We start from the raw sequence: 16,157 nt of genomic DNA, 5'->3' as shown, positions 1-16,157 counted from the left end.
AAAGCTCATATTTCAGCTAAGGAAGTGTTCCAGAGATGACAGGACTTAACACTGTAGACAGCTGAATGCTGCTCCAGGTCTTGTCAAAAAGCTATGCAGGAAAATCTGAAAAGAGTGATCTAAGGGGTGTTTTCTAGAATCTTTGTTTCATAAAGGTTTAAAAGTCATGGTGACTCATGGTGACTGGGTCCATAGAAGATGACTTCTATAGGATATACATGGAGACACATAATTGCAAATATTGTTATGTATTTTATACACCTATGGAAAAGTCTGAATAGTTTCTAGTATCAATTTATATTGGCTATAATTTATATTTATGATTGATGTTTTGGAAACAGTTTGGAACAAACTGAAATAGGAGTAGCAATAGAAGACAATCTGGTTAATATACTTGTATTTAATTGTATGCACTCCTCCTATTCTGACAGCAAGTTATACTCTGGTAGTATCTTCTAAAGGGTGTATTACTGCTTAGATTAAGATTTAAATCTGTAAAAAAAAATCTCAGATTAATTGCTGGGTGAAAAATAAAATGCTCACTGTCATGTTCTCCCTGTTGTCCAGACTAGCATGGACAACCACTGGACTAGAACACCAGAGCTCCCACCTTGCCTCCATACATCAGGAGGAGATGTGCATTTGGAAACAGACACATCTTTCCCAGAATTCAGGCAGGGAAGTGGTGAGGGTGCATATCTGCAAACTCTAGTGAATGGTTAGCAAACCAAGTTGTGCTGCCAAGCCACAGGGTAGGCAGAGCTGTGAACCCTCCTCCCCTCCCTCACCCAGTGGTGAAGCCAAGTCAGTTCCAGATGTGACAAAAGCCCACTGATGCTCACTGCAGTATCTAGAGCTATTGCATAAATAGTACATCTGAATGTATTTAAGAAGGGACTAGAAAAACAAACAGGATCAGTGGATGTAAATAGTAAGGTAGAAAAACAAAAAGGGAAGTAGGACTGGGGAGAAATAAAAGATGAGAATAAGAAGAGATGAAACGAAGGGGTAGGGTGAGGGGAAGAAAAAAGCATAGACTATTCTAAATGCATCTTGCATTCTGTATAGCTGGAAAAGCAGCTAGAAAAAGAAGCAAAGATTTATTAACAGTTTTTAAATGAAAGTAAATCAGCAAAGTTGTCAAAACACTGATTTTAGATATAGTAATCTCTTGAGGTTGTGTACAAATACAAATAGGTGTGATTATTGATTTGCAGATAAACACTGAGGTTATTGGCTGTCAACCTCCTGGTTTTCTTTCTTTGAAGTATCATTTTCACATGTTCTTTCTTTTTTTACCTGAAGAGTGATATTTTATGAAACTATTAGTGAAAAATAATCTTTTTGACTTTTGAGTGGAACAGATGACATGAAATGATAAGTATTTTTAAAATATTTCTATGGGGAGAAGTATCCTGGTTTTAAGAGTTTCATCCACCGTGATGAATTCCAGTTTAGTTGGGCTATTTAGAAGCCTTGCTTAGGCTGCTCACAGCTGCAAGTACATCCCAATTTTGGAAATTTGTAGCTTGATCTGGCCTCATTGCATTTCTTCCTCTCACTATTCTGTCAAGTTTTTGTTACCACTCATTACGTATTCTGGTACATCAGAGGAACATTCAGTATTCTTTTCAGCAGAATGATCTCTTTGTAGTACTTGTTTCTGTCTACATCATTCCAAAACTGAAACATAAGATACTAAATTTATAAATTATCCAAAACTCAAATGAATAAAGGCAATGGCATGAGTAATTTCTTTTGCAACAAGCCAAACCACACTGACATTTAACTGAAGGAACGTAAGTAAGAAAATAAAGAAAAAAAAAGACCTTTTCCTGAGCATTTTCTCCCTTGCTAACTAAATATAATAATAATTTGAAGACATGGATATCTGTGCAATCACATATATGACCATAATGCAAGATCAATGGCATATCCAGTATAGGGTTTAAAGTTAATGAATACATTTACAGTGACTGTAGAAAGTCATTATATTTTTTTTTACTTTTTTCCATCTCATCAGTCACTATAGTAGTCAGCAAATGCAGAAGAAAAATTGTTAAAATATGTTTTAAAATATGCATTTTTTGTGTAGATGATTTCTAGTGCACAGAAATATGTCCCAGAGGAGTTGGTGAAATGCACAGAAACTGACAGCATGCACAGAAGTATCAAATTAAAGCTTTTCAGAAACTTGGTCATGTGCATAAGTTGGTGTTGATGTGATGTTATCAGCAAAACTAGAGAGGTGTTTTGGAAATGGTGCATCACATTTGGCAAAAAATGAGCAATGCTCCTTCTCAAAAAGAAAAAGAATATGTCATGTTAGTTATGAAATGGAAAAATTTATTCAAGCTAAGTAAGTTCCAAAATTTTTTCAATTAGTATATTTTTCTACCGGCCATTTCTCACTCTATTCTGCATTTCTTTTCCTCTTTTGAACATATTAAATATCTTTCTCATTACTGTTGCAAAGACTCAGCGCAGCAATTTTGGAAGATTTGTAGTTCAGCTTTGTGCCCCAAAAAATACTAACTTCAGAAAATTAAGCACTGATATGCCCCAAAAAAGTGCTGAGACTAAATTTAACCTCCCATCCATGTTGCATCAATACCTGATATGCTTTCTGCTGTTATTTTTTTTTTAACTGACACAGTCCAATATTGCAGTGGTTGTTATTAAAAATACAATAGCATAGCAAGAATTATTTTTCTATTTTAAAATAAAATATCTGAAACTCAAACACAGGCATTATTTTTTAGTAACAATGTTAGTGTTGTTGTGCAGAGACATTCTCCATATTCTGAACAAAAACACAAATTCTCTGTTGAATTTACAAGGGATATAAGTGTAAAGTGTTAAATGTTGGACACTAAATGAGAAAATTTGTTGCAAGTCTGTGAGCTTTTTAAGTTCTAATATAACTCATTTGAAGTACACATGCTAATACTGCTCTATGATCCACTAGACTTTTGTTTCTGCTTTATTTTTGCACAGGCCATTTTTTATCATATGCTCTCATCTTATCCTAAAATTAAAAAAAATGCATTTTTTAAATACATTGTTTAAAAGTAGCTATTGCTGCAAGAGCAACTGTGTTTAAGAAAATGTGTTAGAAAATGTTGAAATGTGCTATGGATGCACAGTCATTATTCATGTGTGTCCACAGATACGATCATCACTGTCAATGTGATGTCACATATCAGGACAGGTATGATTGGAATTTGTAGTTTGGCATATTTTCTTAAACAGTAGTGTATCATTTTATTTGAGAGAATTTATCATATTTTCTGGACTGTTGTGGTTTCTGTTATTTTGTAAATATTTTTATGTACAAGTGTTTTAACTATATCTTGCTAATCTTAAGTGTAGCCTTTGAAATGGGATCCAAGTCTAAAAATGGGAATAGGTTAACCAAAAATTTTTACTTCATTTACTCAGAGATTCTTTTCTAAGCATAATTTATAATTAACTTTTGCAGCAACTTTATAGGCTGGAAATATGTTGTTGTCTAAGTTGGAATATTGAATCTATAAAAGTTACAGTTTTATATACACATAAACCTAGGATACTGCATCTGACTACTTTCAGATCAGCAATTCCAGTAGCACACATCAAATCGAATTTTAGCCCATCACAACAACTTTGAAATTTCCCTTAGGAGTCACTGAATGGTGCATGAAATCAGTTACAGAACATACTGAGAGGATATGTTAAGGTTGGGCAGGCAGTTTCAGTCCACTGAGATGATAGTGGAGACAGGAGGGAGAGAGACTTAATATTTGCCACTTCGTTTACTCTCTCTTCAAGAGACTTAAATGCATAAAAGCTGGAATTCCTTTTTCTTCATGAGGAGAAAGAACTAGATTGTCAATCAGGATATGCAAAGTTTGGATTGTTTTGCTTATGCCTAATAAATAGTCTGTGAGAAACAGGCTGTCGACATTATGGGAGTGGATTCCTGATTTCCCTTGCAATGGAAGACGTTGAAGCTGTACAGATCAGGAGTTGACTTTCTAGGCCTGTTTTTTCCCTTAGGTTTCCAAAGTTTTCATAACGACTGAATTCAACTTCACAGGGTTCTCAAAACAACATAGTTTGTCTGGCAGACCCTTTATCCACACTCTTGTAAATATCCTTAATTGCAATCATGATACTTTTCAAAACATGCTCAATATTCCTGTAATATGGATACAAGAATATAAGGCAAGAACTAATACATATGGATTTTGTGCACATCTGTGTAAAACACAGGGTCTTGAGGAGGAGTTTGAGTCAATGGACATAAATTCAATTACTTAAATTAAAGTAAGTATTAAATTTAAAACACACGTATAATGAACTCGGAAATTTTGTTTCAGCTTAATCAGCTCATGAACTTGAAATTAACAAAAGGTGATAATTGCTGATTTTAATCATGATTGCCATCATTAATATTTTTTTAAAAGTTAAATTGCATAATATGTGAGCAAAGATATCCAGAGGAAGTACTATTAAAATCAATTAAAAATATCAGGGGGGTAAAATTATTTTCAAGAGATAATACACACTGATTCTTAATTCAGCTGCATTGCAGTTGATTTACTTGTTTCATTAAAAATGTTAAATTACCTTCAATTATGTTCACTTAATTTACTAAATGAACTAACACTTAAAGATTTCTTTCTGTCAAGAAAACTTAAAAATCCCATTTCCGGGGTGATTTCTGTGTGGAATTAAGAAATATGCTTTAACACTATAAAATCAACTGTATTGGTCCCAGGTCCAGCCAGTCCAATGCTTTTTCAACCATGAACTTGAGTTTATGTTTAGAGAAGTGTAAAAATAATATCATTATAATTTCTCCCAAGGGTTTGTGTGATTGGCACATGTAATCTTCTGGAATCTATAATAACCTTTGGAAAAGATTTTTTTTTTCAGATATATCACTTCAAGCTACTGTCCTTCATTTTGAACCTGGCCTCTTAGTTATTTTGATGACTTTGCAGTGTTAAAAGAAACAATAAGCCATTCTGCTGCCATGGAAAAGCTTTTCCAGCATTTACATGTCATTCATGATTTTGCTGACTTCTATCAAAGCTCTCTGCATCATTTGTTTATTTAAAATAAAAATTCAAGCCTTTCTGAAATTTTAAATATTTATTTAAACTGCTCCATACCTTGATCACTCTTACCTTTCCTCTGAGCTTTTGGCTACCATGCAGAAGACACAGAGCTGCATATAGTATTCATGCCTACAAATGATGGAGCAAGATTATTTTGGGTTTTGTTTGCTCTTAGTTGCTTTGCAAAGAATTCCTAATCATTGATTTGAATTTTTCTCTGCTGGAGGGGACAGAGTTGATAAAACTCCTTGTCATCACTTCAGTGTTTCTCTCTTGACGAATGAACTTGCAGCCCATTAATCCAAAAGTCTTTCAGCTACTTCTTAGAGTCACGGTCTACAGTCATTCTTCTTCTTCAAAGAACCATTAAATAACAGACTTTGCTTCAATGGTAAGCACTAAGTACACACATTCTATAAGCTTCTCATAAATATAATAATCTGTGATTTATTTATCAAATTTATTTCAATCTATTTTTAAGAATTTTATTTAAAGATATTTGCTTCTCTAGTCATTCTTGGTCCTAAAAAATTGAAGATGAAAGCTGTTTCAGTAATAAAAGAGTTTGATGCTAAATTCACTGAAGCAAGGGGACAGCTGATACATTCTAGTTTATCCTCTAAGATTTTAAAGCAGGAAGCACTCAATGTTTCTAGATATTTGAATAAAATATACTGTCTTATTGTGAAAGGAAACAGAAACCTTGTGGTTCACATTTGTCTTTCAGAGAATCTTTAAGTTCTCCCACAAATTAAATGTTTCCTAGGATGCTGTACCAATCTATTAATTTTGTTGGCTAGTGCTAGAAATAAATGGAGAAATTATTGTCTTTCCTTTCCTGTTTTCTGATAATTTTTTCATGTAATTGGTTTCTACAGGACTTCCTAAAAGCAGCAGCTATTACAATATTACAATTTCAACACAAAAATGTTTTTCAAGTCTCTTGTTAGTGACAACAAAAGACGAATACATGCTAATTATAACATTTAGATCTTTCAGCTTTTTGTATCATCAACTGCCTGAATTTCAATCCAAGCTCTGCAGCTAAAACATTAAGGAGTCATGAAAAAGTTATTTATGCTTTTTTGTTTGTTTGTTTTTAGGGTTTTTGTTGTGGTTTTGTTTTTAGGGTTTTGGGGTTTTTTTTGGCATATATGTTTGTGTGTTTTTAAATGGATTTTGGGAACAGAAAGACTAACTGGCATAAGATCTTCGAGAAAAGGCACTCATGAACCAATACTTTTCATACTGAAACATTTTGCTAAATATGTGAATAATATGTTTACGACGAGTTCAAAGCAGAACATACAGCAGATAATGACAAAATTAGTCATGCTAATGGTGATGTGTGCTGATTTTAAAATTGCTGTAAAAGAACAGCAAAATGACACTGATGAAAACACCTTTGTTACATCATTTTAAGGAAAGTGGGATCAATGCCAGAAGGGTAAAAGGCACATTACCTAGCTGCATTTCACCTAATTCAAGCCACTAAGTAATGTTATGCATTAAGTACAGAGCTTACTGTAGTTCATAGACAAAAAGCTTTTTGCTTGCTTTTAAAAGTGGTTTTATTTTAAATTAGCTTTGAAATAGGCAAACAAAATAAATACAGGCGTGACGTGGTCTTAATTTGAAATACTGGGACCATTTGGCATAATGTTCATTAGTTTAGACTTGGAAGGACATTGTGGCTGCTTTGAATAAATACACAGAACTTAAGGAAACAAATGAGAAGGTTCAAATTGCCCATTTGTTAATGGTATTAAATTAACAAAGGCAGTCTGCAGTTGAGTAAGAACTTCCTCCCTTCCTCCTTTTAACAACATAATAAATTATAAAGTGATACAGAGACTACAAATGTAACCTCATAGTTTTTAGCTTTTAAAACCTTTTTTCCAGAGTGATATTGTGTTTTTTCTCTACTCATTCTAAAAGAGACAGTAAGGAACTATCTAGCCTCAATAAATTCATATACTTCAGTGTTTCTCTTCCTAGTAGCCTGACTTGGTATTCTAAGACCACAAATGGTTTTTAGGATTGTGTACAGTTCCCCACAGGCCATTCAGGCCATCAGAGGAGTTGGAGATTGGATTTTTTCATGTATAGGGAAAGAACTGAAGTAGCCCTGCTTTTACTATTTATTCTTTAACTTCTTCAGAAAACTCAAATCCAAATATAACAACTCTTTCCCTAAAAGTACTAAATATAGACCATGAAACCGTTCGATGTTACGTGCAATTACCCAATGTACTTACGACTAAGAAAAGAAAATTGTTGGTCAAAGCACCATACAGCTGTCACTATATTTTCCTTCCCTAACAGAGTCCTACTGCCCTACTCTGTTTTAAAAGTGCAATGATAGAATTTTATCTGTTAACTCACAAGAATTTTGATAAAACTTAACTCATACTAAGAATGACAACCCAAGATGTATGACTCTTTAAAGCAATATCTAGAATAAGATTCCATTATTTGTTTATCTGTATTGCTGTTGGAATATTTTTGCTACATGTCAGCTTTGAAAACTCCTTTTTCCCACCTTTCTCAGTTTACCACTACATTTTCGTTGAACTGAGAAAATTGAAGCAATTACCTTCTAATCTAACTGATCATCATTTGCAGTCTTTCTTGATTCAGTTGATGTCATTTTGCATTTGATTTCTGTAAGTTCTAAAGATATTTCTGAAAGATATCACCAATATATTTATATTAAAAAGTACTTAGAAAATTGTAATACAAAAATATTTACAATTTCATCTAATTTTAACCAAAGAACAGATAAAAGTAGATTTATAGCATAGATTCTAGATAAAGAGGAGCAATGAGAAAAAAACGTGTTTTCATAATTTTTAGAAAAGCACTTGGGATGTTTGTGTATTAAATTCTGTTTAGTCAGATAAAATCATGGGAGTCAGTAGTGGTAAAATGAATAAGGACCTGGATGAAGGGGAGATGATATGAATTCAATGAAACAGGAAAATACCAGTTTGAGAAGGAGTTATTATTGAAGCTCTCCATTGATCACTTGGGAAGCAAACTTTTAAAGATTGGCATTGGATAACCTCAAAGCCTGGCACAGTAAAAGTGATATGAAAATTGATGTTACAAAATACAAGTTCTTATACTTAGTTAAGAGTAAGAAATTATACTTAAAGCTGAAAAGCAATCTACTGGAAAGAGCACAGTAGAAGAAAGTTGTGTGGACCTGTCATTTACAGGGCAACTGTGAGGAACCAGATGAGATCTGTGTGAAAATGGCGATTGCATTGCACAGATGTATTGGCCGAAGTCTTTCAGGAAAAAATATGAATTTGTCGATAAATTCCACCTCATTAATCCTAAATACTGTGTAAAGTTTTCTTTCATGTGTTTCAAAGGATAAATTCAAGCTGGGTCAAGTACGGTGATAACCTGAGTAACAGTAACAAGGTGGGAGGAGCCAGAAGGACTTGGCTCAGGACCATAAAGCAGAATGAGGGATAGGGGAGTTAGCAGAATGGCTTCAGCAGCCAGAGAACTTATCAAATCCTTTCAACCATCTCTCAGCCAGTGTAAAAATGTCTCATATTTAAATTACTAGTTTTGATTTGGTTTACTTTTTTAAGTGGTTGGTTAGTGGGTTGATTTTGGTTTTCCTTTGTTGTTTAAAATCTTTGATACTTTTGAGCCTTTTCAGTAAGTTTTCCTTTTCCCTGGTCAGTGTAAAAGTTCTAAAATGTCTTCCCAATAGTTAATATTTATTCTGCTTTCACTTTTGTCCTATCTTATAATAGCTTTGTTTTATTTCCAACCAGATATTTTTAGACAGGTCTGTTGGTTTTGTCTCCTAACTATACTTCTAGCTTTTATTTAAATGTTTGGTTATTTTGGTTTGGGTTTTTTGTTTGCATTTCTCCCCTTTATCTGAAAGAATGTATCCAGTAACTTATTTATAATTAAGAACCAGGGATGTGTGTCAGATTGATATTGCGTCTGGAGGAGTTACAAACAAACTCATTAATATGGCACACCATAGCAGAGGATCCATGTTTCTAAAAATAGCAAGCTATAAAACATAGTCTCTACTGGCTACTTATAATGTTACTCCTCTGTAACCAACAATGCCCATATTTACTTTTTTGTGTGGTGATGGCGTGAGTAAATAGAATTAATTTCACTTCCAATTTTTCTAAACCTTTGCTCTGCTTTTTCATTTAACATTAAATAAGCAAAACGTGTGTGACTAAACTTCAAACAGTTATTGTTGATCTACAAAGGCAGCATGGTGGGAAAGCTAGAAGTCATTCTAGTCAGGAATATCTCTTAATGGCACAACCTCAGTACCTGTCCAAAAAGCATTTGCTCTCAGAACCATATTTATTTCTTTCAAGGAGAAAAGAAGAGATGATAAATGCATCACTTAGTTCCTGGGCCAATGTTTTATATTTCCAAAGGAATGTCACAGTGCCTGAACCCTGAGACAAGTGCTGTCCAGTGCAGCTGATGGTTTTTGCACACACCACGCCCCTTCCACCCCAGCAGTGTTTGCCTCTCTCACTGTGGTTGCAGACAGTTAATGGACAGCAATTTTCAGAGACTTACCTGCCAAAGATTCTGCAGCAGGTGCTGCTCCCTAAGCCTGGGGCTTTTTGGGCTGGGCAGTAACTTCTTTTTTTCCCTTCAATGAGAAAATATGTGCAATAGTTTTCTCTCAAGAAAATAAGAAAAGCTATAATGTAATTTTTATGCCTTTTTTCCTATTAAATAATAATATGAATATACATAATTGTATAGTTTTATTAAGGTTTTTTTCATAAATGTTCACTATTTTACAGGAAAGCAGTGATTCTAGCACATTTATTAAAATAGGGGTTTTTTCATAACTTTTCAAAAATAGATAGCATCAGTGCATTGAATAGTTCCAGGTAGTACAACTGTTTCTTCAATTTTTTAAATTCTGCATTTGGCCCTTTTGTTACCATAATCATGAGATAAAAATTGCAAATGCCATATCAATATATTATATTGAAGACTGAGAATTTTTTTAGAAATTCTTTGGGAGTTTTCTCTGGCAAAATTAGTGCTGTCATCCTATGTTATTATTATTGTTTTGTTGTTATTATCATCATTATCTTAATTATTATTTATTATAAGGCTATCATTATTGTTAAAACAAAGATAGTTAAAAAAGAACGTTTGAAGCCTTGGTGTCAGTAAAATGAGAGCCTCTCAGTTTTGATTTCAGAAAATCATCTTTGCTTATGTAGGAAATGTTAAGCTTTATATTTGACAGATGCTCTGTTTTCGAGTGTCATCCTCTAATTAAAAATTATAAACATCTGTAACAGTGACTGGCCTCGTTTATGTAGGAATCCATAGTAATACTGAAGTTGGTTGAAAAAAAAGACTTTAAAATCTTGTGGAATGTAAATTGCCTGTGTCAGTTCATCATGTGAAGGTTGGCAGTTTTCATAGATGGCCCTATAACACCAGCTGATTTCATGATCCCTCCTTCATGCCTTTCCTAGATTGAATAGTGAATTTGAAATATACAGATAACTTGAATTTTTAAATGAAATATCAGAATACTTACTTCACTTTTGAGAAGTTCTGAATCATTCAGTAGCCCTGCAGCTGTCTTGCTATCTGAAAGGTAGTGTCACTGAAGAGCCATCTTGTAACATAGAACATGAAGTGCTTCTGAGGATGCAGAATAATCAATTTAATTTAATTGGTACGTTTCATTTTCCTTAGTGTAAGGCATTGTGTCAGGTAATGCATCTGGTTAAAAAAGGTCAGTCTCATTTGAACATGTCTGGTGGGCACTATCGCTCATGTTTTGTGTCATAGAGCACATTCCTTCTGAAAGAGGAAAGAATCAGGCGGCCTCTCTTTAGAACGAAGTATAAAATTATTTTTAATCACATTTTTAAGGAATTTACTGTAATTATTGAACAGCTATGCTTGCTTTCATGCTTTTCTAATGCTTGCACTTGTAGAGGGGGGTTGGAAGGAGGGCGGGGGGAAGTGTTATTTGCAAAGTATTGGTTGTGTGAGGCTGAAATGAGCCTATAGAAGATCTTAGCTTCCTTACGAGTTCCTTCTTTCCTATAATGAATTAATATCTCCTATATGAAAGTGTTTTCATCATTAAAAGATAATAGACCCATTATGCCTTTTGTAGTTTACTTGAAGAATGAAAGATAAAAACCAGAGATTTTTCATGATTTAGCAGCTGAATGGAAAAAATTTTATTTGGATGATCTTCAGTTCTTATGTAGTTCTTTTGTCTAATAGGACAAAATCCTTTCAAATATGAAATTTTAGTAGGTTATGTTTAGTCAGGTTCACCACAGGTGAAAGCTAACTCCCAGCTGATCAGCCTGTAACTTAAGGCAATTACACAAGAGGGAAGAGTATGCAGTGTTTCATCACTTTGATGTGATCACTCCTTTTTTATTCAAGTCTCCAAATGAGTTCTGGGACAGAGAAGTGAAATGGCCTTCTGTTAAAATTGGAACTGCTTAGTAGTAGATGAACAGAGAAAGTCTCAGGGTCTGGACTCCTATCATATACATCTAATTTTTTTTAAGACTTTTTTAAACATTGACTAATGAAGAATAGCTAGTTAGTCTGAAAATATAGAATAAATGTTCTGACTAGTCCTCTGTGCCTGTCTTAACTGTCAGATAACTTCCAGTGTCTGACTTTGGATATGCAGTCGTGTGTATTACAGTCCTGCCTCTGGAATTCACTTTCATGTTAAATGCTGCTCCTTACAGGCTGATACTTGTCAGTCAATTTAATTGAAATGTCACACTGACCTTTATATTAAATACACTGAACTTACTGGGGTTTTTGGAAGCTCTTTTTACTTTTGTTTCAGTTAAAGTTCTTAAATTACCAGTATACAAAACAAGTTCATGCTAATTAAGCTCATGAAACTGCCTGCTCATTGATCTTACAAACAATACATTTTTTTGCAGATGTAGTTCAGCTGAATCTGCCTGAAGATCAAAAAGTAAGCACCGTGGCAGCAACAGTGGGACAGAGTGCTGTCCTAAGTTGTGCCATCCAGGGAACCCTGAGACCTCCCATCATCTGGAAGAGGAACAATGTCATTCTGAACAGCTTAGATTTGGAAGATATCAGTGTAAGTAACAGAAAGTTCTATTTAACAGCTTTTTATCAAAACCTCTCATAAATAATAGAAAAGTGATGCATAACAAGCTACATGCTCCTGATGTTTCAAAGAAAAGAAATGGAAATGATATGCGACAAACTCTGCCTGATTTTATTTGCTGTGTGTTTGAACCCCTGTTAAATATAGAGAAAATATGTTTCACAGAGAAATAATTTAAAAAATAAATATAGCAATAAAAGAACATGAGAGCTAAATTACAGCCCAAAATACAGTCATGCATTTTACATTCAGGATTGCACAGTCTTCCCATATTTAAAAGAAAAGAGAAATCTGTGACATGAACATTTTCGTGTACAAACAGATCATAATAATAGTTTTCTTTTATATTAGTTCAATAGAAATCTATTTTTCCCCAAATAAGTATTTCATTATAAAATTAGTTGTCATGCTCATTCCTCCAAATATTCAGCAGCCTATATGGTGCCTTTCAGAGAATGAAAAACAGAATATTAGTATAATTTGTAAATCTTTTTGTTTCAGGAAGGCAAGTGTTTACCACCTAACATTGCCATGACCTAAAAATACAGAGGAAAATAAAAAACTAGTATTAGAATTACATCTTCTTTCAAGACTAAAAATAAGCTTTCATCTGTATTTTGTATGCTTCTGGGTATGCTTTCTTTGTTTTGGCTATTTTGTATTAGCAAAGTTCAAAATGTGGACAAATTGTTACTTTGGGAGTTATGCTGTCTGTCTAGCCCAAGTGAGTCTGAAATCACCTGAACTGTTATGTGTGTGGAATATTGCTGCAATGAAATATCTAGTTTGTCTATTTTTATTCCTTTTTTTTATGAATGCTTTATTTTTAAGGTGAAAATTGTTCCCACACATCATCTCTCTTTTATGTCTGGTTTTGTTAGTTCTGATGGTAAACTGAGCTTCCTCAGCGTGGTGCTTTGTAAAATAATGGACAATTTCAAAGCTCAAAAGCTCATCTTGCTTGAGTGATGGTTTTAAGTCCCTTGAGAGGCTTAGGAAAAACCCAAGATAATCTGAGAAGTTCTCTGTTAAATATAATTGCTCTTGTTTGATATTAATCACATGACTTACATTGAAAAGTATCTTGCCCATGTCCGCAAGATCTGTCTGCAATATTTGTTAGCTTTCTGTAAATATTCCTGATGTTCAAAACCATTATTTGGAGTTCTTACTAATCAATTCTAAGTGTAATAGCTGGCATGAGCCGTTGACAGAAAAAAGGAAGATGCATCTGTAGACAGAAATAAAAGGGAAATGATGAATGGAAATGATGAAGCTAACAGCTCAGCTTAAGACTGAAAGGTTCACTTGGTGTTTTTGCAGACATGAAAAGAGCGAGTGATTTCTAAGCTGGATCCATACATTTTTGAGTATGAAAAAAGCCAAACAAAAACCAAAACAAAAAACAAAACCAAGAAAAAAACAGCAAAAAAAAAAAACCCATAAAACCAAAAAACAAGCAGAGAAAGTTCTTGTGCTGGGTGCAGGTGCCCAGGGATTGGCATCAGGGGCTGCAGTGTGGCCTCTTAGGGAAAAGGACCGGAGATGTCACATGCTGTATGCAGCCATTCCCAAAGGAATGGTACATGGGTACACCCATGGCATCTCTGAAAGAACATTCAAAAAAGGGCATAAAAAACAGGGAGAGAGAGAGAGATTAGAGAACAAAAAAGAGCAAGAAACAGCAGAGGTAAGTCTAAAACTGGAAGAGCAGAAGGTAGGGCTTTGTGAAGCAGCTATCCAAAACATCTAACTTGGAGCAGGTTTGTCTTGAAGGACATTTGGACAATTGCTTGACCAGTCTGGTGACTTTCTATGATCCAGTGGTGGCAATGGTTGACAAGGCAGGGCCAACAGATGTCACCTATCCAGACTTCTACAAAGCCTTCAGTGCAGTTCCATGCGATGGATGGATGGATAGATGGATGGATGGATGGATGGATGGATGGATGGATGGATGGATGGATGGAGCCACAGGTTGGGGTCAACATCTCTGTCATTGTGCCTAAGTGGAGGCCAGTGGCAAGAGGTGTCCCTCAGGGTCTGTCTGGCCTAGTGCTCTTCAGCATCTCTATCAATGACACAGACAGTGGGATCAAGGTGTCCCTCAGCAAGTTTACAGGTGACATGAAACTGAGTGATGCATTTGACAAATCTGAAAGCTGGATGCCTCCCAGGGGGACAAATCTGAGAGGTGGATCTGCAGGAACCTCATTGTTCATAAGCAAAAATTAAGTTTTAGTTTAGTCCCTTAACAGTTTAGTTACGATTCAAATACAGAAAGAGAAGGTCAGATTCAATAGCTTCTGAGTGAGGCACTAAAATTAATAGAGCTCAAATATATGTATATGTGGGATATTAATCTCTCTTTCCAGATAAAGTAAAATAAGGAGGAAGAAAAAGTTAATGGTGCCTGGATTAAAAGAAGAAACAACAAAAGAATGGGGAGAAAGACATTGAGTTAGATTTGTCCTCAGACCTTGTTTTCTTCAAAATTTATTTTACTTTTCACTGTTTTCATAGATTTGATCTCTCTCTTTATTTCTAGATTCTTTACTGCTTGTATAATATCAGATGTCCCCAGAAGCAGTGTACTTTAAGTTTTACTGTAGCTGTATTATAAACTATAATGATATTTGCCTAACTCTGGGAATTCTTAATTTACTCAGTTATACAAGAACCACATCGGAGCATCTCAAGATTAATAATGTTGTGTAAAGAGCAGTACATTTTCTGAAAATGACAAGGCAAACACTGACCTGGGAAGATAGATAGCTAGGGTTTTGGGTTTTTTTTCAGTAAAATGGATCAAAGATCAACATAACTGGAAGTCACCACATATATAGGGAACCAGGCTAAGCAGTAGTGACAATGTGATTTTGCAAGTGTTCATACTTAGAAATTAAGGTTTTGCACTATCCAGACCTCAATATGAATTAAGCTATTTGCTTTGAGGAGGGACAAACTCAGAACAATATAATGTCCTAGTATTTTGTCAAATGGAAAAATGCAACAAGGAGGAAAGGAATCCAGGTCTAAACTGAAATTGATAGTTCAATTTTTATATATATTTAAAATATTCCACTCTTCTACTGAAAGTGTACAAGATATATCTCTAAATCTGTCAACTGTGGAGTGGCTAAAAATGAGTCTTGATAATGTCTAATGTCTTGTATATTCTAAGACATTCTAAAGAAATATCAAGAAATACCGTTTGACTTTGAAAAGATGACAATAGAATTTGTATTTAAATAGTATATTTGAGAATGTTCTATGAAGTGTATGTTAATGACATTACTGATAATATCCAGTTGATAATTTTAAAAGTCCTTAGTTCTCCTCATCTCTTCTTGTGGTACTTATAACTACTTTTTGTAGAAGTACTGCATCTTGCTACTAATCCTTCTCTTACTGAAACTGATGGGAGGCAGGGATAATTAGCACCCATCTGAGTGAAATTATGAAAAATTATATGCCTCTGCAAATTTTACTTAAATTGTAATATATTTGTGCTGTGACTCACTACAGAACTGATATCACAGGGCATTTTGATGATATTTCAGTACACATATAGAAAGGAATTTTTTTGCTCGCTGTTATCTTGCATCTTAAATTTAATATTTGCCTTTCCACTTTCCTCTTGTTTTTATCTAACCTACTATTCATTAGAGATAATAATTCCCACGTATGAAAAATAGCAGATGTATTTCCCAAATGCAATGCATGTTACTTTTTTAGTCTTAATGCATTCACGTGTTTAAAGTTTTTGTAACTTAATTTACTTTATTGTTTTTCTGATACTTTATTCCAGCTTTGCCTTCAAGTTCTTTCCTATACATAAGCAATCTTACTTTTCTTATAAGATCTTGGCCCTTTTTCTTGAATTT

General features: G+C 34.2%; 1 protein-coding gene across 5 annotated transcripts in view; it reads left to right on the top strand.

The window, feature by feature from the left end:
• Positions 1 to 16,157, top strand: part of FSTL5 (follistatin like 5) — a 270,409-nt gene that overhangs the window by 170,748 nt on the left and 83,504 nt on the right. For all 5 annotated transcript variants that reach the window (XM_074541193.1, XM_074541192.1, XM_005486310.4 and 2 more), the window contains exon 7: positions 12,074 to 12,240. In XM_074541193.1, coding sequence (XP_074397294.1) covers positions 12,074 to 12,240 — 167 coding nt within the window. The remainder of the gene's footprint in view (positions 1 to 12,073; positions 12,241 to 16,157) is intronic.

This window comes from Zonotrichia albicollis, chromosome 5 (assembly GCF_047830755.1).
Source record: "Zonotrichia albicollis isolate bZonAlb1 chromosome 5, bZonAlb1.hap1, whole genome shotgun sequence".
In the NCBI taxonomy this organism is placed as follows: Eukaryota; Metazoa; Chordata; class Aves; order Passeriformes; family Passerellidae; genus Zonotrichia; species Zonotrichia albicollis.
This window is presented reverse-complemented; position numbering and strand designations above follow the sequence as displayed.